We start from the raw sequence: 26,710 nt of genomic DNA, 5'->3' as shown, positions 1-26,710 counted from the left end.
AGCTGGGAGCTCATGCCACAGCCCCCCATGGAGCCCAGCTCTGGGGACCACATAAACCCCTGAATTTTGCTGGATTCAGCCCCAGGTTACCTGAAAAGTCTGTGCTTCCTGTCACTGCTCCATGTGACTTCCAGGCAAGCAGCAAAACCACCAGCTCATGGCTTACTGCTGCTGCTGGATAGGGCCCAAAGCCTGTCTGCTGCCTGCTCCCCATCACTTTGCAGAACAGGTTACCATGGCAGCATTTAAACTGCAGAACTGTATAGTTAGACCTTTCACACATGCTTCTTTTGGTACTAAGAACTTTACCTTTCTGAACTATAAAACTCATATCCAAACAATAAAACTTATATATGCGCATCCATTGAATGTACCAAAGTTGCCAGAGAAAGCAAAAAACCCACAATTTTTACAGAATGTTCTCAAGTGTTTTCAAAAACACATTCACCCAGCGTGCATACTCAGCCTGCAAGCACAGCCTTAGGGGCAAGTAGAAAACATCTTCCAGATCTGCTGGAATCCTTTGGGCTCCAGTGCTCAGGGCAGATGAGCATGTTCCTGACCATGCCCACACAGACCTGTGGCAGGTGGGCAGGAGGCAGAGCCCACCTGCTGATGGTGGCTTCAGCAAGGACTCATGCTGGGCACAGTGGCTGGGGCATCTCACCCAAAGTGCAGAGGTCTGACTCTGCTTCAGACTCTTTGGCAGGAGGTGTGCTTGGGTAACACCACCCTGTCGTGGTCAAAGACTCCTGATTCACCCTAGCTTCCGCACCAGAAACATAACTTGATTGTGGCTCCCACAGACCAGTCTTGCCCAGGGGCATGACATTCAGGCTTTATTCCCTGACCCTGCTGCTCCCTGCAGCAGCACTGGCCCACCGTGTAGCTATTGCAAAGCATCGCAGCTGCACGGCTGCTGCAGGGAGTGCCTCACACAGAGGTGATCAGTTCCTGCTCCGAACGCACAGGATCCCAGCACCAGGCAAAAAAGCACTGGGGGAACAAGCAGAAGCCTGGTACCACAGCTACACAACCCAGATTCTCAGTGGGGCCTGACACACACACGTGCCTGATACCCAGAAGATGGTCACAAACTCAAGAAGTCTACAAAATGTGGGGTGAGAAGAACCTATGCAGACCTCCTCTTTCCATGACCAGTGAAATAAGGAAGCCTTCGTAATTTTTTCCATGCATGGATTTATTATGAAATCAGATATTTATGGGCAATCATAACAGTTTCTACAATAATTAAGTTTAATACTTTAAATTACTTGAGAAGATTCCACACATCCTCAAACAATTTAGTGTCTCTATTATTCCTTTAGCTGAGGCTTTTTACACCATATAATAAAAACATGAAAGTGTTTCTGTTTTTTCCCATGCTGCAATGTACAGCTTCACGCACTGCAGTCTTCGTCCTCACAAGAACATGCTATGTGTGCATCAACAGTGTCCTGCATATCCTCTGACTTCTGGTCAAACTTCGTCTGTTTGTCTGTCAGGCTGGTAGCTGAATCTGATAGGGAACAAGAAATGAAAAGCAAACAGTACACAGCAGAAGTAGTTCTGCAAAGTACCATGCACATTTGCCGTGCACTAATCATTAATTACAGCAGGCTTGGCTGCTCCTCACTGACTTACATATTTGTATTTGTTGAAGTCACACAGAGATGTTCATCAATAAGAGAATTCTACCTTGAAAGCTACTACTTCTATGTAGAATTTTCTAATGATACATTTAGGAAAGGGTATAAGGGTCTTTAAGAAAAAACAGACATAATTCTATGATCTATATAATCTATATCTACCTTATCTAATCTCTTATGAACTATGATATACAATAAAAACTATGTCCTCCTATATCACTGCACCTGTGTACAAGGATCCTGTCCACATCTGCCCTTTTAGTGCCTAAATTAGCTCACTGAAATAGGATCACATCCAAAGGCAGTGATATATAAAAAATACAAGGCAAGTATCCCTGTTTCAGGGTGCTGCACACGGTCATATGTGGCTCAGTCCTCACAGTTTTTCAGCTGAATCACAATGTTGACTGTGCTGTTATCCTGCCCTTATCTTCTGAGCTTCAAGCACCACGGAGGGGAGTTTAGTTTAGATTTTAAGTTGTAATTTAGATTTTAAATTTACAATAGAAAATAATCTCTCTTGCTGAAGGAATGTTTACATATTAATAAAAAAAGTCAATAAGGCAGTAAGTCCATCCCTACCTGTGGTTATGTTAGATTATTCATATTTTTGAAGTAGAATAACTGACTCAAGTCACAATCTATTTACACTTTTGTTCAGCTCCTATTCAGTAGGATTTCTGTTGACTTACCAGCAGGGAGACAGTGGAAGCCAACACTGACTGGAGTAGTCTTGGTGGCAGAGCATCCTTTCATACAGCGCAGCACTGGCTCTGTGGAATAGCACTTGGACTCCACACCTGCAAGTTGAACTGTCTTCTCAAGCTTCACAAATGAGCGTCGCAGTTTGCAGACTGGAACACAGTCACGGGTGATAGGTTATGTGATTACACTCAGAAGCTCCAGATCTCCCCAGAAGGACCCATCTGCCAACACTGACAATTTGCAAACAACTTCCCTCTGTGAAAACTGTGCTTTGGTCATAAATGAAGCAGCTTTACCGGCTGACAAACCTTTCAAATCGGCTGATAAGATATGGAGTCATGGAAAGTTAATTTCAAATGCAACCGGTCTGTTTCTAGATCAGGATGTAGAAACATAGTCTGATGCACTTTCTAAGAAACATTTTTCGAAGTAAACTGGCTTACTGAATAGCCATCAAACCACGTTTAAAAATGTTGAATATTCAGCAGCAGAACTAAAGGGGAGATTTCTGAACAAATAAAATTAATCACTAAAGAATTACATTATTACCACTGTGATTCAGACACAAAATTGCTGGAGAGAGAATGCAAAAGTCATTGCTACTAACCAGTAATATTGACCTTATTTTGGATTCTCAGGATAAACAGTTACAAGTGAGAAGCTAAACAGATCACAACTTATTCCTAACTATAATTTTTATGCTCTAAAATTCCAGCACTTTCTGCTGTATATTTAATGGAAACACAGTATGCGGTCATTACCAACCATGGGAATAGCATTGTGTACATGCATGTGCACTCTATATCCATGTAAAGCAAGTTTGATGCCCAGTTTTCATGACAAAGATATAGAAGAATAACAGTTAATGCACAGCTAAATATGTACAAGCCATTTCCAGGAACTGAGGAAGTCCTTTCCACCAGGACAAGTCTCTACAAATGCAATGTTCCCGTTCTCCTTGAGCACTATGGTACAATGTTGCATCATCACCTCAGCTGAGAGCATCACACACCATAAGATCCTAACCTACTGAAACACTTAAAATATAGTTTTGTTGTTTCAAAAGTCCCTGGAACTGCTCATGTACTTGAATGCTTTACTTGACAGGTTGCACTGGTTCAAAAATCAGGTGGCCAGCCATGGTAACAACTACTAACCCACATTCAATTTTTTGATGGATCAGTTGCTGAAAATTGATGTCTGCAAAACATTGTTGTGCTTAAATCAAAGCATTCTGTGTGAATTTACCCTTTTGCTTTTTTTTTTTTCTGATCATCTTCTAAAACACTTCAAAACTGAAACTAAAACACTCAAAAACCGAAATATTTTGTTTTCACTTGGTTATTTAGTTTCAACTAACTTGCATATTTTGGCTTGTTTAGCCTGTGATTTCCTATTTCTTTCTCAACTGGCAGGTAATTTTAATACTTAATGTATAACTTCATAATGATTTTTTTAGTATGCTTTTTATTTCCAGAATGTATACAGATTTAAAATTTTCTGAACAGATTCTGCATTTTCTAAACAACTGCAGTAATATTATATTAAATTTATTAGAACTTGCATACCTCCTCTACAAGGCTTTTCTTCCAAAATCCAAGAATGCCCAAAGCTCACTGCATTTTTAGCTACATATCCGTTGGGCATCCGAAATTCCTCTTCACATTCAGCATCATATTTTCCACATATTCCACACATTTTCCCTGCCATCCATAAAGCAACTTGAATCTTTGTGGAAAAAAAAAGTCAAAAGCACTTCAAGTTAAAAAAAAAGTAATACCTACAGAGCAGATTTTTGCTATGTAGGTCCCTTCCAGTATAAGTTAATGAACAAACATTTAAAATCTTCTTGGTAAGAATTCAAAAGAGTCTGACAGTCATATTCCAAACTCCTGTGGGGGTGCAGCATCATTGCTACAGTCTTTAAAACATACTGAGCCAATCTAGAACATTATTAATGCTCTAGACTCCTAATATGCTGAAGTTTTTGTCTGGATGTTTTGATAGTATAGGAGATAGACACAGTAGGGTTTACCAATCTCTTACATTCCCGTTTCATATTATTTTTAGTGCAGATTTTAAAGCATTCGTTTATCTAAAAAGAATGGGTACACTTCTGCTGTTTTGAAGAATTATACAGTTGTAAGAACAGCGGAGAAGAGAGGAAAACTCATTTTTCTTGCAAAGGCACTGATGACTCAGCACATGTACGCTCACAGACCCGCTTCCCAACGCACCCTGTACTGCAAGAACAAGGTATTTTTGTTTGTGAAGGATTCTCATTTCTCACGCTGAGGAACAAGGAGCAGGACTGTGCAATCCTGTAGCATCATCCTGATGGGGTTTTTTGGGCCCTGCACAGAGTTGCCTTTGCCACTGTACACTCTTGCACTCATGCACTCATGAGATTTAAGGGAATCCTATGGAAATTTCTCAACACCCAAGCTTATGAAGAGGAAGAGTGATACCCTGAATGTGTATCCATCAAAGTACAATTTATCAATGCCATAGGCTGGGGCGAGAAGTACAAGCCCTTGATTTTCACTGTGGATCCACAGAGAAGCACCTAGAAGAAAACAAAATAAAACAAAGCAAAACAAAACCAAAACCAGACCAAACTGAGCCTCTTTAAGAAAGAAAAAAAGCAACTGTCATGTTTCTAAAATGTTTTTTTCTTCAAAATTCCTCAGTTGTTCTATTCAAGAAACAAAACACACAACAAAGCACCCTAGAAATATTTATATATAGAAAACAGGTGTTTGTAAAGGGTTGGAAGACAATTTTAATGATCAAAGATTTATTCATTTTTCTTTGGGTTATTAACATATTCATATTTATATCTAGAAATTATTTCAGAGCTGTCCATAGCATCTGTGTAGTTGCGCAGATAAACAAGACCATGAGTGCACTATAGTGGAGTATGGAAATACAAAGAACACCAAGACTGTCACTGGAGCCATTTCTAGCACAATTATCACTTTCCAAGTATATAACAAATAGGACAGAGCTCAGCAGTGGCGCATGTTAACCCAATTTCAGCAAGATTTAGCCTGACCCATATACTACAGCTCTGCAGGCAGGGAATACCCACACTGAATATAGCTCCTGACTGCACAGCACAGGATGCAACAGGGTCTTCCCGTACCTTTCACAGAAAAACTATTCCAGCTCTGAGAGAATCAAGCAGGCGGTTTTACTAGTTCTTCATATCTATTCATAGCAAATTTCAGAATGCAAGCCAAATTTATACCTACAAATCAAATTGGGAAAAAACACTGGTATACAAGTCACATGTGGTGAATTTTAGAAAAGCTCTACTTCAAAAAGTTTTAACCAAGCAAGATTTACACCATAACCAAAACACTTTCCAAATTTGGAACTTCAGTAGGAGCTGCAGTGATGTACAAAAAGCAGGGATCTTCATGTTAGTTATATCTTCCTTACTTTGGCCACATCAAGAGCTTCACACCCTAATCAATCTTCCTAAAAGTTCCTATGCAAGTGAGTAAAATACATGTTCTTAAATATTAACCTTAAAACCAAGGAAACAGTAAATACAAACTGATAAAAAACTGATAAAATCTGTTTCATAGACTCTCTTTTTTTCTTTCTCCTAAAACATATGGGAAAATTAAACAAGATATGCTGCATCACTTACCAGCAGATGTGTATGAAACATTTGTCATGGGGCTTTCAACTCCGTCTACCAGCAGCTTCACCCGTCCGTTTGCAGGACGCATATCAATGTCACTGTTAAGGAGAAGAGTGTTCATACCCTGTTTGTGCCCCATTCACACACATGCAGTGGCACTGGCATTTTCCTGCTCACTAAATATCACTGATCACAGCATAAGCTTATTTCAACCACTTAAATTACATCAGGGTATTCTTGTCACCTATGATGAGGGATAACAGCATCAGCATCGCATTCAACGTGCATGGAAAGTAAATAAGGCGAACACTGAAATCCCGTGGGCTGCTAACTGTTGCAGTGAAGCTCAGATAGAAGCTCCTCTCGTGTTCAATGTGGACGATGGTCACTCATGCTCCCAGCATCTGGCAGGAGTTACTTACTGAATGCCAAGCTTGATGTTGATTGCTTTTAGATTCACAGCTTCTTCAGCATTCCTCATCATCACCAGGAACTTAAGGTCAGAGCTGCAATCCTGAGCCAAGATGTGGTAGCAGTTTGCTGGCATCGTGTAGTTAAACTGAACTTCATTAAAGGTTGTGATCTGGTTGTAGGAAACTGAGCACTGAGCTGGTAAAAAAAATGCCAGTGAGTATTTGCTTTTCCATTAGAGAAAGCCATTAAGTCATGTTTTATTTTTAGTGCCATGTTATTTTAGCTTTATATTTTTTCCACTATGTGATATTTTTGTATGGTTTACAGGGGCTTTTGGCTACTAAGCACCCATAAATTATTAAAAGGGCATGGAAAATATACTCCTCTATCTAATAAAAAATAATTGCCAGAAACTTTAAATGTTATCAATTCAAAGAATTGGTATCTTGATCCTTGAAATGCTGATGATTTCTGTACTACATGCACAATATTTTCTCCCAGTTGAACCGTCCTCACTTTCTTACAGAACATTTCCTAATTAATTGGAGATAAATAATGCCAGCAAAAATTCAGAAGATGCTCAAGTAAATTGTGACACTGAGGTTGTCATGCTTCTGAGCCCAACCTTTCAAATTCTGGAGCACTGCAGAGGGAGCTTCAGCAAAGACATTCCAGATGGGAGGCTGCAGCTCTGAGGCTGGTATCCTTGGACCTACAGGAAGTGACAGGGGAAGCCTCATGGCTTTTTCATAGAGGATAATCTGAAAAGGAATTCAAAAGCACATTCAAAATACACTGTGCCAACCAACAGCTAAGATTTTTCTCCTGTTTGGAATTTGATTTCTATTTCTTCTACTTTGGTTGCGAAGACTTTATGTGAACACCACTCATCTGTCTCATTGCCCACGAGGTTTTTGCTTTTACTTAGTTTTCTCTCATGGTGTGAGAGAAATCATTCAGGTATTATTTGGGAGAAAATTAATTACTCCCTTTCAAAGGTGAGGAGGTGAACATTTATGGGCTACTACAGATGGAAACTGTAGTAATTATGAGTACCCATGTCTCTCTCTGTGAATAGAAGCACCATATGAATATCCTTCTATGTACTATCAAAAGGCTGAAAATAAATAAAAGTTGTTTTCATCATTTGCACCCAAAGTGATGCTTACTTAATTTTTTTTTCTCAGAATTGACCCACTGTAATTAAAGTGCAACACTTACACTTTTTACTAGGAATAAATAGGAGAGTGACAAAAATATTTCATAATTACATCAGGAAGCTTGATAACAACATCACATGTCCTTGGAGAAGTTAGAGCCACGATCACTCTGGCTTGTCGAGAAGGATTCTTGTCTGTTTTTTCAGAGAACCCCAGCATAAGTGCAGCCCCAGGGATGAACTTGTAAAACCTTCAAAAGTTCAAATCAGAAAGACTTGGTGAAATGGAGAAGTAAAAAGCTGCACACATCCCAACCAGGTTGTCTCACACCTCTGTGTAAGTAGCATAATAGTCTTCAGGATGACTCGTTAGGCTCACACCCACTCTCTGCTTTACTGTTCAGTGAAAGGAAGGATCTGTTCCTCAGTTTTCAGTAATTACATCCATTATGAAGAATTACTGTACATTAAAATAGGAAGTAATGCCACTCAGCTTTTATGTCCAAAGGCAGTACTTGGACAGATCTGAGACTAAAATATTAGCCAGTATTTTAGCTACTAGAATCTCATGTGTGGATGCTGATTTTTCCCAGTTGACCAATACTGTGAATGAGTGTCACTAAGGACTAAAGCCTCACCATTCAGCTATGGATCTCACACTGGAAGGAACTTTAGGCCACTCAAGTTTCACTTGTACAGCAGGGTGGGCAGCAAACCGCCCAGTCACCAGCTCAGTTGAAATCTTGTAGTCCTGGCAATTCTCTCCCCATTTCAAGTAAGCCTGTAATGGAGAGAGATAAATGATCCATTTTTTAATGCATGGACCATGGTTTTCCTGTGATGCATACAGCTGTATATAACTATTTTTGAGTCTTACCACTGCCTTGTGAGCATTGAGGACTGAAGCATCAGCACAGAGCTTCCACTTGCTTGAGTCTGTGAGGTTTGACACAAATACCTGCATCTGGGGCCTGATGGAGTCAATAACAGCATATATCACGAGCTGGAGGCCTCCTATCTTCTTATCGTTATGGATGCCATGAAGAAAAACAGCTAATACTGGTGTTTTAACATCTCCCAAAAACTTAGGCTAAGAAGAAGGGGGAGAAAGTACGCAAAGAATATAACTATAAAAGAGTTATCATGTGGAACATTTTAGATGCAAGATTGAGATGGATAAATGAAAAATAAATAACTGAACCACAAATATATACCATCATATGTACCACCCATATATACATGCCTACAAAATCTCATGCATATGTCTTTAATGTGCACGTGCCTCTGCATGCACAGATGGACTTTACCACTGTGTTTATAAGATCCAAAATTTGTGCCGTTTCCTCAGCTACAGCTGATACCATGGAAATACTCATGGGATTAAAATAGAGTAATGACTATATGATTTGGGCTTCATTGTTAATAACCAGCCTGTGAATAAAAGTGGTTCAATTTGAACAGCATCAACTGTCAGTTTTATGCATCACTCTGTCACAGTAATAACATCCCCCAGCTGCACTCCTCCTGTTTATCTGTCTGGGTGGTCTGTTGGCTTTCACCTCACATTTCAGCTGTGAATTCTGTAGGGTGGGCAGGTTTTGTGTTTGCACAGCAACCCAGCACAGAATATAATCCAGGATATTGCCTTCAACATGAAGAACCTCCTCCCTTGGAGCAGGGCCTTAAACGTGCTATGACCTTTGATACCTTCACTCCATTATTAGCAAGCCTGTGCACATCCGACTGGGTGGTGGTGAGGAGTGCAGACGTCCCCTCTGGAGCAGGCCTTTTGGTGAGACTACTCTGAGCCTCAGCTGCCACCACCAATGTCCTTACACTGGCATTGCAGCACCTCAACCTCCCTCCTGGTTGCAGAGCTCGCAAGATGAGTCTCTGCAGGCATCTGTCGGGTGGGATTCCCATGAGGGAAGGGTCGCAACGCAAGTAAGAAGGATCCTCACTGCAGAGGAACGTGTGTGTGGGAATTATGGGGCGTGTCTCACTCTTGGCTGATACTTGAGACTTGAGAGGTTGGCATTTCTCCCTTCCCATTAACTTAGATATAGAATTACTGCAAGTGTGTGGCCACATGCCATTCTTCCAAGCTATCAAAAACCCCTAAAAATGATGCAACTAACCCGGGAAGCAGGTCTAGATGAGGCACGACTGGATCTGGTAGAAGAGTACGAGCTGCTAAGTCGGTCAGTTGGGAGTTCTGTTTTTGGGAACTGTAAGAAAAAAACACAACATGCTTAACTCAAAAGCATGCTTGAAGAAATGCACTAGGCAGTGTTGAACTGTCATGGCACTTGGTGTTGGTAAATTTGTGTTTCAACCCTGAGCAGCTCAATGACTTGCAGTAGGCTTTGTCCTGCTTAGTACGTGTGATCTAGCTCTGCAAAATATTGTTTGCCCAAATATATCTGATGCCTCAGAAGAAACAAATAAGGAGTGTGTTTAGATGAGAAATCCCTGTATGAAAAAATAATGGACCAAAGCAAGTCAAAGGAAACCAGCCTCTCAATTCAATATGACAGACCAGAACTCCTGCAAGGGTCTTATCAACTGGAGGACACATTGAATGGACCTGACAACTGGATGGAAAGGATCATCTGAATGGACACACACAGTTGAAATTTTACTTTTTGAGGAGCACTAATATCAAGTACACTGCTCCTGGCAGGCTCATGCTGCAGTAAGAATCTGCTAAACCAAAATAAAATAAGGTATCCTCCTGTGTTTGTCCACATCATCATCCTGGTGTATATCAGCAGTGATTCCAACCCAAGAAACCAAACGATCAAAGCCAGTCTAATCATTTGATGGTAGGATCTTTGTTCCTCCAAAGTGGGCAGCTCCAGTCCCTCATATTGCTTTGGTAGAGGCTTTTCATCTCCTTTGCAGAGCCACAAATGGTGTCGTGCACAACACAATGAGGCACATAGCTCTCCATCTTTACGCATATCAGAAGAACCACCGTGGCTCTAATGTTATCAGTACTGTAATTTTCCTCAACAAAGATAATAAGTTGCCTTTAAAGTTCTCCATTTGACTCATGGCAGTTTCCACAATTCTTTTACTGAGGAAAGAAAAACTCACCTCTTGTCTATGTGCTGATTTAAAGCGGTACTGGTAAATCTCATGAACTTCCTTTGAAAATGATAAAAACAAGAAGATTAAAAATTTCAAATGAAAAGAAATGCTGCAATTATATTGAAATTTGAGCACTGGAAATTAAATAATACTAATAATCCTTCATACATAGGTCTGTAGGTTTAGCCACAAGCACATAATTCAAGATGAATATATGGACAATAAACTGTTAAAAAAATAGTTCCTTGCCTATAACAAAAGTTTCAACAAACTTGTGGAAACTTTTGAGATGCTTTGAAGTAGTCATCTGAGCCAATGATTGCAGATGTGTTTGCAGAACAAATTTTGCAATTTTATATTGCTGAAATTTACTGTGTCAATTCATAATTTCCTGATTTGTCACACGAAACCGACCACCATCAGGAATGTGATTCAGAAACACAAAGTTACCCATATTTTGGAATATATGCTGCTGCTGTCGCCATCCCAATGTCCTGAATGATGCCCATGGCTATAGCGGCTCAATGACTCGCTGCTGCTACTGCTGCCATTCAGATGCCTTGAGTGATGCCCATGGCTATGATGACTGCTGCTACTGCTGCTCTTGCTGCTCCTGCTGCTACTGCTGCTGCTACTGCTCCTGCTGCTCCTGCTGCTACTGCTGCTGCTACTGCTCCTGCTGCTGCTCCTGCTACCGCTCCTACTGTTACTGCTGCTCTTGCTGCTACTGCTGCTGCTGCTGCTGCTCTTGCTGCTGCTGCTGCTGCTCTTGCTGCTGCTGCTGCTGCTCTTGCTGCTGCTGCTGCTGCTCTTGCTGCTGCTGCTCTTGCTAATTCTACCACTACTGCTGCTCTTGCTGCTTGTATCTTGCTTTTCTTGATCATTCTCATCTTCATCCACAGCCTTTTTATGATCAGGAGAAACGGCAGATGATGAGGAAGAGGAGGCAGCTGAGGAGGCAGAAGATGAGCTGAAGGGACGTTTTGCATCGGGGTCTGTCCCAAGCTCTCTTAGCACAACGTTTTCTTTCTTTGAAGGTCGCTTCTTCTGGTGTCGTGTTTTATTTGCAACCTGCAAAAACAGTTCATAGAGAAGTGTAAGAGAGAGGATACAGCTGGTTCTGTATTTACAAAGTAAAACCTCTGAGGGTGTCAGACAAGCTTCTCACATCAGCCTTTCAAGGAACAACCACCTCCCTGCCTCACTCACTGAAGAATCTGCAGAACTCCCTTTGATCCACTCTGCCAAGCTGAAATCTAGCTCAGCACAGAAGACTTAGCTGGCTGCACCCCAAGGAATCAATCCCTCCAGAGGTAGCACTGACTGACAGGCCTAGCACTGGCACCTTTCAAACCAGCCTCACCCTTTCTTTCCCATGCCATCTTTCCACACTGAACTTCAAATTCTTGGCTTCATTTAGGGGAAAATGTTCCCCACTCTAATTTTCAAAGTCACTTGCCTTGAACACATTTTCAATGCCTAGAATTTTCTTCAGTTTAGCTTGAATGTCCTTATATAGAGATGGTTCATCTTCTTCCTTAGACTCTGAGTTTACCTCTTGAATTATTTTGGAAGCCACTCGGGATCCTGCTTGAATCTCCAGCTGAATTTTGTCAATATCAGCATCTGTTTCAACTACACACCAATTGCACACATTAGAAGGTTATACTGCTTCAAATAGCTCTGAAAAACCTAAGATGACAAGGCTCATGCTCAGCATTTTACCTGGGATCAAGACTATTTTAGCTTCGTGTTCTCCAATTAATCTGTGCAAATATGTATTTTTTAGGAAACTGGCATCTCGTGACCTTCTGGAAAAGCAGAGCTGACAACCAAGGTGATGCATTTTGACACAAATGTCTCGTTTATGGGTTTTTCTTCCTGTGACATGGCGAAGATCCTCTTGAGAGCTATCAGCATGTTTCCTTGCCATGCTGTCGGCTTCTTGCTGCATTAGAGATGAGTGTGTGAATACCACCGAGAGTATGTCATAGGTGAGAATAAAACTACAGACACGCATTACAGAGAGGGTAAATATTACCATATAAGCAAAAAGCAATAGGTTACCTTTGTGAAACCTTCACTGGAAGCTCTCTCTGATGGTTTGAAAGGTTCTTCCACAATATTTAATGAAGCATCCCCTGGGAGAATTGAGGTTCTCTTTTCAACACCTAGTTCTCCTATATTTCTTGATACAGCAAAAGCTTTATGTCTGTTGAGATATGTGCAAAAAATGGTGAATTATTTTGACCTCTTGTCTTTGGGTTAAATTAAATATGTCCCTGTCAGTATTACAAGACAGCACAGAGATCTGTCATTTAAACATAGGGATTATATATGAATTAATAAATATAAATATTATTGAAAACAAGTAAGAGTTCATGACAAATGTAATTTCCTTATATCACGTGAAGCTTTCAAAATCTGGATAAATTTAAATTTTAACTTTTTGGAAATTAAAAAAAAAATCATTCAAACATAAAAATTAAAATCCTTAAAGGACAATAAAATAATGGAAAAATAGTAAGAACACAAAATAATAAACAAATTAAAGTAAAAATTAAGCTGCTAAATAGTTTAGGTATCTTTTGATTTTTAGCTCCCCTATTTTTCTTCCTTGCACTTCATACCAGAGGTTCCACTACACATTGAAGAGTCACTCTGCCTATCTAGAAACCCCTGTAGGAGGTCAGTGATTGGTGAACTTCATCAGGTTTCAGCAATATGAAGTATTCTGAAGTAAAGCTACCATACCTTCCAACCACTATTTCAGTTTCCTCATGACATGGATCTGTTTCAATCTTAATATTTTTCAGTTTCATATCTATCTTGGTGTCAAACTTCATTGGCACTCTTGTCAGGACCTTGCCTTGAATTTCAACAGCATGTTGGAAGTATTCTGTGTTGACACCCATTGTTGCAACTGTCTGTACATACAAGCTGAAACAAGAGTGAAGCAGTCAGATGCAAGAAAGGTACTCTTTTTACACGTGTGACTCTGCCTTCTCCTAAAGCCTCCTTCATATGTAAAGTCTTAGAAACCTCCCATACCTTGGGTTTATGTCAGATCGAATCTGCACAGTGGATTCAAGCAACTGTGAAGGTCTAAAATCTCCAGTTAAAGGGGGGGTTATCTTTCCATCAACTGCAAATGCAAGAGTACATTTAAACATGGTAAAAGCGAAAGAATGGATTTGAACGTAAGCAAATGACAGTTTTCAGTACAAGGTAATATTTTTGCTAGTACAACAAATAAGACTGGTAAACAAGACAGACTTTGGGGTAAATGAGATCTTTTATGAGTCTGAAAAATACTGAAAATATACAGAAAGATCATTATGTAGACAAAGGTTCTGATGCAATGTATTGAAAATGGAAATAAAAATATACTAAAAAAATGAAGAACTGACCCAAATCAAAAGTCTGATAATTACTATAACACTAAAATTTTGGAAATGTGGGGAGTCGGAAGACAGAGTGGATGAAGGACAACCAGGCTAAACAACTCTTGCTCTCTAATCTTTCCTCACATCAAGTGTGAATATTTTTCTTGTACTGTGGACACAAAACTGGACATTGTACTCCAGATGCAGTCTCAAATGTGCAAATCATTGTCATGCTAGCTTTACTCTTGCTTCTGCAGCCAGCGATGCAGTTGGCCTTCATCACCACAAGAGCACACTGCTGGTTTACTGTACCAGCTTCTGCTGGCCTTCCTGGTCCTTTTCTGCAAAGCTGCTTTCTGTCTGGGTGATGCCCAGCCTATACACTCGCAAGAGTTACTCCATCCCAGATGTGAAGGACTTTGCATTGCCTTTGTCGAATTTCATCACACTTCTGTTGGGCCATCCGCTCCAGTCTGTCAGGGTCCCCTCCCGAGGGGGCAGCCTGACCCCGCAGTGCAGCACCTGCTCCCACCACACACACAGCTGGATCTCCCACTGCCCAACTCACTGCTGACCGCTGCCCGGGCCAGAGCAGCCGTGTATGATCCGTACTCCAGTGGCAGACCGGTGCAGGTAGACACGATGTATCGCAGCTCTCCCAGCCACACTGGTTGTGTCCATTGTCCTGTAATGCCACTGTGGATTTGGCTAATGAGTCTCTTCAGCACTGTGTTCCTGTCAGCAGGTTCTAGCACAGTCTGCAATAAAACAGACATCCAAGGTTAGGATATGAAAGTACAATGGTGTCAAATATTGCAAAGAGAAGTAAGGGTGTCTGGTACCTTCACAGCCTGTTGTAGGACTTCCTTATTGATGTTGATGTAGGCCAGCTCTTGGCCAAAGAGTTTCAAGTAGGCTGATATCAAGGGAGTTTCTGTTGGCAGCTCCTTCCATCCCAACAGCTGATGAACAGATAAAGAAACAAGCAAAGTTTCTTAATGCAACGCTTTACAAATGGTAATTCAGCAAGGTGACCAGACCCATCACTGGCCAAGCTGCCATTTTCCATCGAAAAATTTTTGATCATAAATAGCATGGTGGCACTAATTCAGACTTTCTCCTGCCATTGAGATGCCCATGAATAGGCTCCAGTCTAGTGTTTGGTATTCCAATGCAATAACACTTACACAGAAGCTCTAGACCATTAATACCACTAAACCTAGTTGGAAAAAACCAGCAAAAAAAAATAATCTTTTCTCTTCAAGACAAAGGTATATTCCTGTAAACTAGGTTAGATAGATGAAGGGAGGGAGTAGGAAGCCTGCCAGGCATGTGACACACCACGCTGCAATGCCTGCCACTTCCCTCGCCTCCCGTGCTCCTTCTGCAGCCATCTGTGAGGTGGGGAGGAGGCAGAGCCTGAGAAAGAACTGGTAGAAGCTATTTCAGCCATGGCAGATGTCCCCTGATGACCCACTGCATATCTCCCCTTCACAGAAATACTTGAGCTGACTGCTAGGAGAGTAATTTATCTTCTGAGACAGCCTCACTAGTACAAGAAGTTTCACTAAATACCCCCTTATATAACCCACACGTTGCATTAGTGAAAATACTTACAGCTTTTCCAATCTCCTTTATCTTTTTGTATGTGGGATATTCAGCAAATGGGATATTTCGTTTCATGATGACATCTGTGAGGCCTTCCACACGGACACCAGCCTACCAAAACAGCATGAGAAGGAGCAGTCTGAAACATACTTACAGAGGTGACACTTTGTCATCAGTTTTAATTTTGTTTTATCATTGATTTAGGCAAATATTTACCTCTGCCAAATCAGCCACTGACCCTGCAGAATATGCCATCAGCTTGGAAATTATTGCTGATGGGAACATTGTTCCTGGGCTGTTCATAATAAAGATGTCTCCAGCAGCACCAACTTTATAGTTATCTACGGTAGAAGTAAACAAGAGACACGTCTTCTTTCTAACCATTCTGCTTGTCATTCAAGATCATATTTCTGCAGATTTTTCCACTGATATATCATACACTATGTAATGATATGTAAGATATATCATTACATAAATCTTGTTTAGTCAGAAATTATTATATGGCTACACATGCACTTTTAAACATGCGACCCTCATATTTAATTTAATTTCTCATTGAAATGGAGAATGCCTTATTTCTCCAAAGGATTTAATATCTCTTAAGAATGGATTTCTGAAGTGAAAGTTTCCTGGTCCCTGAAACACTTTTACTCACCGAAGTAAGCACCAACACGTATCACCTTGCTATACCGATAGCTCAGCCTGTCCAATCTGGGGGCCAGCATCTTAAGGGCGATATTGCAAGCTGAAGATCTAAACAAAATGAGAAAGGTAATAATATCCAGAAACAAGCTGCACCCCATCAGTATATAAACTGTCTTCAGTTATCAGCACATGCAGTGCTCACCAAAAAGAATGTAACAGTACTCATTTGCAGAAGATCACCTGCTTTGCTCCTGTCTCTACTCACATGTTGTACGTGTACGGCAACCTGCTTTTTGCCAAAGCCTTCATGTGGGCATACACGAAACTTGCCACTTGCAAATTGCTCTCCTTCATCACCACATTGGCTATCGTTGTTATCAAAGGAAGGGCAGGTCTTGTCTCAAAGATAACGGCACAAGCCATCATGCGCACCTCAGGGGGAAGCGACTGATCTGCAAGGATCTGGATGAGATATCCCTGCACCTGCAGAGAGAAAACAGTGTCTGGAATTACCAAATAATTGAGACAATTTTGCAAACTCAGTCCACACCTAAGCCACAAGAAATGTGAGACAGGGTGTCATTATCCCTGCAGAAAGGTTTCCTGATCTTTTTTACTGCATGGTTCCACATCATTTTATTCAGACAACTGAAGGGGCCATGGTTCAACAGCATCATGGAGAAGACCTGGCACTGAATCTGAAATAAATGTCCATCTATCAGTGTATTGAGCCAACTCACCACAGTCAAAAAGACATCAGCATTGCATTGTGCATTACTGCCCTTCAAAGATTAGTGAATAACTTTGGAAGAAACAACTGTAGATAATAAGACAGATTCATTCTTTGGAGTAACTCCACTGAATAAGTAAGCATGCTTCACTGTTTTAGACCAGTTTTAAAAGAGGAGCTTCATCAGTTTGCCAAAGACAGTCTGAGTGAATTGTTTCTCATAGAGGTCTTAAACCTAAACCATCTGAAAGGCAGGAGTCTTGCCTACACTTACTGTGAAAGCAACTTCAGTAGGGGGTCAGTAGTGACTCATCCAACCTTAAGGAAGGGGTCTAAAAGAGGCAGAGCAATGCTGATATTTTGTCTAGGAGTTTAACAGAAAGTCTCTCTCTCTCTCCTCCTTACTACAGAGGCAGTTTAAATTATATGGCTGACTTTTAGGCGGCTAAATGTCCACTAAATATAACTAACACAGGACTTAATTGGTTATGACAGATGATGAAAGCAATACTGCTAATATTCTTCTGGAAACTTCCTACTGACTAATAATCATTACACCTTAGCAGAAAATATCAGCTGAATATAAAATTGTAAAATATTTTTCTTAAAAATAATCTTTTTTTTTTTTAAAACATGCTGAATCCACATACATGATACCATTAAATTCATTACGCTTACAGTATATATTGTCTAATTCACTAAGTAAAGAAAAGCTACTAGATCCTACTTACAGTTTTGGAGTCTTTCCAAGCTATTTTTCTCAAGGCCATTATGGCATCAATCTGAATGTGGATGGGGATATCAGGAGCACTGGATGAAAATATGGGAAGGAACTTCAGGATGCGCTTGATGCTGGCTGGATCTCCCATGTTGCCAATGCACTTCAGAGCTAATTTCATTTTGTCTTCACGGCCCCTGCTGATCGCTTCATCTGCCAGGTCGTGGATGGGCTATAGACAAAGCATAGTTCAATCTTCTCTTCCTAATGTACAGATTGTCCACAGTGTTCCCCTTACCCACTGAAAACCCTATCACAATAAAGCAACTGGTTTTAATAAAATCACTCAGTGGTGGCTTCTCTCAGGATTTTACCCTTGCAATGTGAAAATTTTGTTTTCAACGCTGAAGCAGTATCTACATTAATAAAACAATTAATTGCCTTGGTTCTGAAGGAGACTTACGAAATGTGTATGTGCATGTCCAATTGCCATTTTGATACTGTATCTTAATAGAATTAAGGTAATAAAATAAGCATTACTAAGCTATTAAAAAAAAAACCTGAAAAAAAGCCACCCACCTGGAGAGCTTCTTTAGGACAAGCTGAGGTCTGAGAACAGTATCTATTGACTACAGAACTGTATGCCAAGCTAGCAACTTGTTGAAGTAGGGGACTTTTCTGGATTCGAGAACTGGTCACTAAATCCTATGAGGAAAAAAAAAAATTTGTTATTTAATACAGTGCTTCACAAAGCTTTCAGAGCAGGAAACTCATCAGATCTGAGGGGATCAATTTCAGAATAATTATTGTTGTATCCAAACAAATTAAAGTAGCTTGTAGACATTTTGTTTGGAAGTTTCACTTTGGAGCTTAATTCCCTGCTAGTTTCAATATATATGTGTATATAAGCTTACATTGTCCCTCAACTGAACATGACACTCAAAACACAAAGATTATGGATACACATCACTGCAAAAATGGAATATCCTTAGAGAAGTGTGCAACTCAGTTATGTTAATAATGCATTCTCATATCCTCTTTTCCTCATTAAGAAGGAGAATATAGACTAGAGACAGCAAAAATCCTGTTCAGAATAAATGATTCATTATAGTGTCAACATATTTGATGCTGGCACAAATACTTTCACTTGCAGCACTTTCCTGTTTGTAGGGACAGTTCACAATTAAAAGAGCTGTCCAAGTGACATAACACACAAATGACCATTTGTTTCAGAAGTAGGAAATTGAAGTGGACAAAGTTTTGTCTGTAGAAGGCATGCCATGTGATCCCAGCAAACCAAAACGGGCTTTATATTAATGCGGGGAAATGAAGACAGAGGACTGAACTCTCCTCTCATAAATGTAATGCCAAAAGAAACTCACAGGTCAACATTTGCACAAAATTAGTGTATACGAGAGGAGAATCCAGTCTCTAATGTGCTTAATAATCAAAGGATGTCATCAATTATCATTCCTTTTGTTATCAGACAGGAAGGATTCACGTAGATCTACTCACTGCTGCTATTGGAACAGTGTGTTCATCAGCTTTGGTTAAATGGAGAGCAAAGGAAACACTTAGAAGAGCTTGAAGGTGGTTAAGGTCATCATTGCGGATTCTGCTCTTAATGAATTTGAGTGCTTCTGTGGTGCCTGTTGCAGAAACTGCACTCAGCAGCCATCGCCTGCAAGTAGAAGCAAAAAAAATTCCTTGATTTTCACTCTCAATTCTCCAAAGCCAGAAAAGTTTCTTACGAGTTGATACAATGAAGTACCTATAGCGGGGTTTATCTGAACATTGTCTCCAGGTGGACTCCAGCACGTTAGCACTTGCTATCCGGCAGAGCTGGACAAGTTCCAGGAATCGGTATGGAAGATCATCATGGAAATCTTGTTGGTTATTCAGGACTATGTGTTGCAGTATTTCAACTATCTGTTACAAAACACAAGAGAGAGGGCTTACATAATTACATTATTTAGAATTTATGATAATTATTATTTTGGAGTTTTTTATTATTAGGAAATCAGTTTGAAGGCCTAAAAATACCCGTTGCTCAGGGTTTTTCATCTTGATTAGCTGCAATGGCATCTGTGGCAATTCTGCTGGGAACTGGTAACGCAGGCCTCCATAGCTCTGCATGGAAAGGTCCGGGGAGCTGCCCCGTTCACTTCTCACTTCAAGCAAGGTGAGTTGTTGTCTGTCGAGAGACAAGTGTCATGGGAGAAAGGCATTAGCTCTTTTCTTGTTGCTTCAGTGATACTGTGATGGTATCAGTTTTACTCCTTAATAATTTTTCTTGTCACAGTAAAACCTTTTGCTAATGAATAAAGCCTTCCATCTGAAACAAAATGGTATTAGAGTTATCTACAATGGAATTGTTTCCAAGAAGTGAAATTTCCGTCTTCTGCGTGAGAGCTACCGACACAGTGTAATGAATGATGTTATTTCTATGTGCACCATCTTCCTCCTGACACTATCAATTACCCCTTTTTCAAGACAAGCAGAACAGTAAAGTTACATTCTTACGGTATAAGCAAGAAAAACAGCTTTTCTCCCATGTAGTTGTAGTGCCAGCTTGACCAGAGTACAAATAAAGAATGGTTTGCTGAACTTTAAGGACTGTGGAAATCCCAAGAGTGAGTACTCAGACCTTTATCCAACTCCTATGGAGCTCAATTCTCATTTCACTTCAATTGGGAGAGAAAGGGAGTGATAGAACCTATAATTATTCTCACTCTGTGAAATAAGCCCATGTTCCACCTACCTTGCTTCCATGACAGCAACACCAGTAGGTTCACTGAGTGGTGAGAACTGATACACCTGCTGAGACACCACCTCCGTGATCAGGGTACCACTGTCTGACTGCTTCAGTTTGTAGGAGAAAGCTGCAGTCCCTTTTACGAGTCTTTCTTTCTGTGGGAGGCAGAGAACAAAGAGTGAATGGGTACAGAATGGCCGTGCTTGTAACTAGGAAGATCTTGTCACATCTCACATACCATCATGTCAACAGGACAAGGATAGATGTAAGCCATTCCAACACTCTTCACCACTTTTTCCTGGCAGTTATTTTGGTCTATGGTTTTGGTAACAGAGACCCGGCTGTTCTTCCTGTCTTCCTGGATGATGTACCTTGTATGGCAAACACCTCCAATTCCAGCCTGGCAGATGAACACAGATAATGAGACTTCCCAATTGTATCAAAGTTTCACTGTGTGAGAAGAAGTTTTACTGAATGAAGATTCTAAATGCATAATATGAGGGTTAGTACTTACTGAACAGTCTTAATTATGTTTTGAAAGCTGTTGCCATTGCACACAATTATTCCTATTGAACTAAAATATTGGCACGTGAACAATACTCAGTCAGGGGATGGAGTTTAAAATTAAAAAGTAATCAATTAATTAATATCAACAATTAACAAATAAAATGGGTCAAGTAGTTGTATCAGGGAAGCCATATAACAAATAAATTCACAGCTAATAATTCTCTTTTCTCCAAAGGGTTGCATGTTAAGACTTAAAGAGAGATGTCTTAGAAAAAATTCAGCACAGTTAATTTGTTCAACGCATATGCACACATTTTCCTCTATATGAATGAAAATCATCTTTTTCTTACTATGAACATTCGAAAGTAGCTGCAAATAAACAAAAACTCAAAGGAAGAATAATTAAAGAGAACACAACCCTTCATTAAAGTAGTTCTAGAATGGAAAAAAACAAACCTCTTGCAATTCATACACATTCTGTGACTTTTTAATGGTTATCTGTATCATGTTCAGTATTCCTCTCACTATGTTAATGCAAGTATTGGGACAGTCTTCCGGGCCATAAATGTTTCCAACCCGTCCACTATTGTATTCAAACTTGAAGGGCTGGGTAAAGCATGAGGAAACCATCTGGGTGATTTTGGAAGATCGAGTGAATGAGTCTCTGGGCCAGATGCCATTGTATTCCTCAAATTGTGGAGGGCGGATCTGGGAGGAAATTCAGAAAAGACACTTAGGAGAATAAAATTACTTTGATACTAAATATGCAAATAAATTGGAAGAAATCAACATAACCACTAGTTAGATTCTTTTTCCTTCCAAATATATGCTTAGATAGTCATACAGAAGTTTATTCTTTTGTCCCTTCCTTAAACCATTGTAAAACCAGTGCAAAACCTGGGGGTTGAGCAGTGCTATTTTATCTTACAGAAGCAGTTAACATATTGCTATTGTCTTTCAGGGACATTGAAACATTTTACTTGCATTAACTTTATAGGGAAAAAGGATGATTAAAAATGTAATTTAAAAAAATTGAAATAAAAATCTCCCTTTTTTCAGCCTTAAAATAAATATTCTGCTTTAGGTAAAATTTAGCATTTAAAAAGTTTACATCATATCCCCATACAGTTTTTCTTTTACCAAACGAGTCACTATATTTGATTCATATTTGTGAATTGCTTAAATCAACCCAAATATTTTAATAATGAACAATATATTTATACACACTGAGATAGAACATAAATAAGAAGCAATTTCAGTAACTTTGGCAAAGTTACTGCCAGTTCAGGTGCCTCAGAGCACAGCCTAGTGCACACACATAAAAATTTCAGGATGAAGACTGTAGTGTGTAATACAATACCTAGCCCATAATTTTGAGAGATCTACAGCTCAACTATAACCAGTGAGAGCTCTGTCACTGAATTCAATGCCTGAAAAAGAAGCTCTGATTTTTGACTGAATTAAACAGACAAAAGTATTCTTCCGAAACATACCTATTTTGTATGAATCAGGTCCTATCACTGTTGATGTCAGCAAGGCATGATTTCACATGTCCAGATCTTTTACTGCACTATTCAGACACTAAATATTGTTACATACTCCTTTTGGATTGCTTTCATTTTTTACTCTTATAACACTTTTTATCTTTAGCTCTTATCACGTTTTAAGTCTATGTTTATCATTTACCTTCATGAAAATGATTTTATACACCCAAGTCCTGGCTTCCCACAGGAGCTGGAAATGTGTGCTGAGACTAGAATCAAATCTTAAACTCTGAGCAGGCTTAAATGTCTTGAGTTAGAAACAGCCATTCTCTAACAGAATCCCTGCCAGCTGTATTTCTGATGCAAAGTCTCGAGGAACACCTGCTACAAGCAACTTCCACAACTGACACCAGTGTCTCCTCACTTCTGAAATCGTAGCTTGCAGATCATTCTCTGACATCTACAGTGGTAAGTCTCCGCTTGTGTTTTCTGCTGCTTTCCTACACCCCAGATTAGCCAGGTACAATTACAGCTGTGATTTTAGTTTAATGTTGCATGGCACATTTGAAAGAAGACGCAGTACCTTGAGGAGGTAAGTGTTTTCTGATAGCCCACTGATCTCTACTTTGCTGCTCAGGCGTACGCCAGCTTTGGCTAAATTCTTTTCTTGAAGCCCATTCAACACCCAGCCTTCATAACTGTACAAGTAGCTCTTCCTACTACTGAATCCAGGGTCTGTGGGAAATAATAGCCATTTTCACAACACTTGCAAGCATGTTCTAATAAAGAGAAATAACAGCAAAGTCAGGGAAAAAAGGTTATAGAAGGAAATTTACTTACCAAAGTCAAACTTCTGGCTACCTGTAAAAAGAGATGGAAAAGCAGATAAGTAATGTTCAATCTAGATCCAACACTGCCACAGAACTGAAGGAAATTTTGGGAAAGAAAGGTGAAGAAGAGATATGTAGCCTTACCTACAAGGGTGAGCGCTAGTAAAAATACGACTCCCCTCATAGTGAAGGCGAATGAGGCTCTGCCAGACATGGTGAGACTTTTATGGAAGAAAGCTCAGGAACACGTGGCTGCGTTCTGCTGAATTCTCAAGTTTTTTATCAGTTTATGTAAACACTTTCATTTTGCAATCATACTTTCTCTTCAGACAGAATAATGGAAGTCATACCTTGGCATCTCACTGATTATCTCATAAGCCCTTTGCAGAACTGTTTAAAAGCTTCTACTTATCCTAATAAGTTTTACTAGGTCATTTACAATGAATTTACAATAAACACATTACTTAATTCCTAGGTTGAGTCACAGCTGTGTGCTTGCATTTGGTCTGCCACAGATTAGCTTGATTTTGCCCAGGTTATGCTGACCTGGCATGTGACCCAAACTGATATCTAGATGATAGCGGCCCAATTAACAGAGTCAGTATCCCAGAACACATTAACAGTGTTCTTCCTCTTCCCTCAGCATTGGTTTACAGACACCCCTCTGGACAGGAGACGAGGACAGGTAGTCCCTTGCTATTATATTTCTCTGTGCACCAAAGCACATTTAACATTCTACTGAAAACCCCAACATATGGAATGCATATATTCATTTAAATAAATGAGAGGACCAGTATGTCCTTTCAGCTCTGGTCACACTGACCAGGAATATTTTTTAAATGAACAAAGATTTCATAAGCCATCAGTAAATATTTTATCTTTCAAGGTAAATGACAGCCAAATCTGAACAGTTAAAAGCCACAGAGACTCTTCCCAGAGAAGTAGGGGGAGTGGGAGTGCAGGTCAGTTAGAACTTTGCATTTCCTAAGGAGTTAAACACAAAATGCAGCCGAAGTATCTGAACTGATGTAGGCTGGCAGCCAGTTTCATCATCAATTTACAGTGACAGCCCAGGAGTACATTCACAGAAGTGTTCAGTTCTAGAAACGTCAGGGCCACAGAGGCAAGCAGAGGTGCACAAAACACACTTGGCCTTTTTGAGTATGGTAATAGATTGATAATCACAGAAAGGGAAGAATGAGTCTGGTCAATCCCCCAAATAAGTTACACAACCTCCCAAATTGAGCTGGGTGGCATCTGGATCAACAAAAAAGGCAAGCAAAATGCACAGACTTCTGAGTTGGAGGATGTTTCTGGGTGAATAAATTCAGGCAACACAAACTGCGGGCTTTAAGTCATACAAAACCCATGAATCCAATTCAAACTCAATATCTACGACATACTGGGTAATCAGACACTTTATTTCTACTCCTACTTTACCTGTTAAGGTTAACCACAAGAGCAAGCTTTATAGCAAACATCACTTAAACAACTAGAAATGAACGCTTATTTTCTATTGTAGCAGTTTCTACAGTCTCCCATTAGCAACTGCTGTTCCCAGGTTGTCAGTTCCACAAGTCTTGACTTTTTCAAACAGATTCCATGTGGGATGTAAATCCACCTTGGGTTGTGCGACCTCTGTTTCAGGAACTGCCACCCAGCTCACTGCAGAAGCCTACATTTGAGGGGTGAAGGGTAGACACTAGCAAGAAATGTCTCCTTTTTCACAACTGTCAATCCATAATGTTCAAGGGAACAAGCACATTTTATGCCGCAGGTGACAAGCTTTTCATTACAAAAGGGGCAAGTGCATTCATACAGTGGTAATTAATTTTTTATTGTTAAACATTTCTTTAAAATGAAGTTACCTGTTATGCATTCCATTTGACTCCACACTTGAATAAGGGAACATGAACATTGTGTCAGTATAAAAAATACAACAAAATATATACCTTGGAATTTTATTTTTTTATTATAGTGTAACTTTGCAGGACATAGTGAACATTAGAGATTTAGAGATTAGATTTATTGTCTGAAAGCAATAAATAAGTCATCTGTTAATTTCAACACTTCTTTTCAGATCAGTTTTTCCATCCAACTACGTCAACCTCTAGTACCTTGTCATCTACTTCTATGGCAAATCAGACGGGGGCAGTGGAAGGGAAAAATCTAAAAACCAAGATGTCTTGCAAAAGCCTTCACACACAAAAGCGTTGTGATAACTGCAAATTAAAAAAAAAAAAGAAGCTGCACAAGTAATAATTAAGCTGCTAATTCAATATATACAGCAAAGCCATTACCCTGCATATACTTAAATTTTCCTTTCAAGAATAATGTTTGCATTGACATTACCTAGATACATCAGTTACCTTGACCTGGTTGAAGTGTACACAGAATGAGCCCTGAAAAAAAAGCTATGATATGATTTTTTTTGATACACATAGGAATATTTTTATCCTGCTACAAGTCTGTAGAATCTGGTGGAAGAAGTTCTCCAAATTAGGAGGAAGGTTGTTTTGTAGGGAGAAAAAGTTTTCTTAAGAAAGATTTTCATTTATTAGTTTCTTTGCTGTACAGTCTATATTGCAAAAGCTACGTTGTATTATCCTTAACCATTGGGGAGGAGAGGTAAAAAAAATGATCAGTTCTAATATAACCCTGGAAAGTAAGTTCTCATACCTAATCAGACTAATATTTATGGTAAAAGCACTCCCATCACAGACTGAAAAAACAGCAATGTTATATTTAAAGATTTTTGTGAAATGAAACACCACAGTTTAAGGTAACAACTCATCTTTTCAATATCATGCATAGGTAGCTAACAATAGCTGTATGGTAATCAGTCACTGGTAGTCTGTATTTCTTGTTCCTTAGGTAGGGCATTTGTTCTATTACCTCAAATATACAAGTATGTGAAGTGACACACCTGTACTACATTCCTGCAAGAAGCCTCCCTTTCTGTTCTTCAGCAGTCTCTGAGTAAGATCCTGCAGTTGTTTCCGACACCATGAAGTACTACACTGTCACCATCTGTGGCAGTCATACCACTATTAGCAGCAGCTTCAGATATAAAAGCTTCCCAATCACTATATATAGAGCCATCCAAAAACTGTTTTACTTCTTTACAGAGACAGGACTGAATCTATATCCCCGACTTCCAGGCCTGAGGCCAGCTCAGGACTCAACTGCATACACCCTTCTAGCACAGTTGCTTTTCCCATGGAAGCACTTAAATACATTTCCATAAGATGGGTTACAAAAGTTAAAGCAAAGAATTACTACAAAATGTTTATTATTTGCTAATCACTCTATAGACACAAACAAAAGATTTTGCTCTTCAAGGCATTATTATCCTAAAAGTTACTTCTATGAAGA

The 26,710-nt window shown here is 39.7% G+C and overlaps 1 protein-coding gene across 1 annotated transcript; it reads right to left on the bottom strand.

Moving 5' to 3' along the window:
- Positions 1 to 1,230: 1,230 nt before the first annotated feature.
- On the bottom strand, positions 1,231 to 23,549 carry LOC127474805 (vitellogenin-2-like). Its single transcript, XM_051796112.1, has 35 exons — positions 23,480 to 23,549; positions 23,346 to 23,366; positions 23,089 to 23,240; positions 21,478 to 21,729; positions 20,753 to 20,914; positions 20,521 to 20,669; positions 19,803 to 19,953; positions 19,531 to 19,688; positions 19,275 to 19,440; positions 18,339 to 18,464; positions 17,773 to 17,991; positions 16,577 to 16,794; positions 16,322 to 16,419; positions 15,883 to 16,007; positions 15,676 to 15,777; positions 14,901 to 15,020; positions 14,627 to 14,816; positions 13,724 to 13,817; positions 13,427 to 13,612; positions 12,740 to 12,884; positions 12,398 to 12,620; positions 12,132 to 12,307; positions 11,123 to 11,743; positions 10,679 to 10,729; positions 9,718 to 9,807; positions 8,457 to 8,669; positions 8,218 to 8,360; positions 7,692 to 7,830; positions 7,046 to 7,181; positions 6,429 to 6,615; positions 6,013 to 6,104; positions 4,823 to 4,920; positions 3,923 to 4,082; positions 2,342 to 2,503; positions 1,231 to 1,519 (listed from the first exon to the last, which is right to left on the bottom strand). Exons 1-35 carry the CDS (start codon positions 23,547 to 23,549, stop codon positions 1,401 to 1,403), a joined length of 5,514 nt encoding a protein of 1,837 aa, XP_051652072.1. The 3' UTR covers positions 1,231 to 1,400.
- Between the last annotated feature and the right edge of the window lie 3,161 nt (positions 23,550 to 26,710).

The sequence above is a fragment of the Manacus candei genome, unplaced genomic scaffold, assembly GCF_025592945.1.
Source record: "Manacus candei isolate 608988 ecotype Guabito, Panama unplaced genomic scaffold, ASM2559294v1 h1tg000044l, whole genome shotgun sequence".
Lineage (NCBI taxonomy): Eukaryota > Metazoa > Chordata > Aves > Passeriformes > Pipridae > Manacus > Manacus candei.
Note: the sequence above shows the minus strand (reverse complement) of the source record. Positions and strands in the feature narration are given on the sequence as shown.

Bases quoted from the DNA above. Each gene is read 5' to 3' on its own strand.
- LOC127474805 (XM_051796112.1), bottom strand. From the start codon at position 23,549: ATGTCTGGCAGAGCCTCATTCGCCTTCACTATGAGGGGAGTCGTATTT. The intron at 18,465-19,274 runs GTGAGTAGATCT...TTTTCCTCATAG, and splicing joins ACACTGTTCCAATAGCAGCA to GATTTAGTGACCAGTTCTCG. The intron at 12,621-12,739 runs GTAACCTATTGC...TCTCTAATGCAG, and splicing joins CCAGTGAAGGTTTCACAAAG to CAAGAAGCCGACAGCATGGC.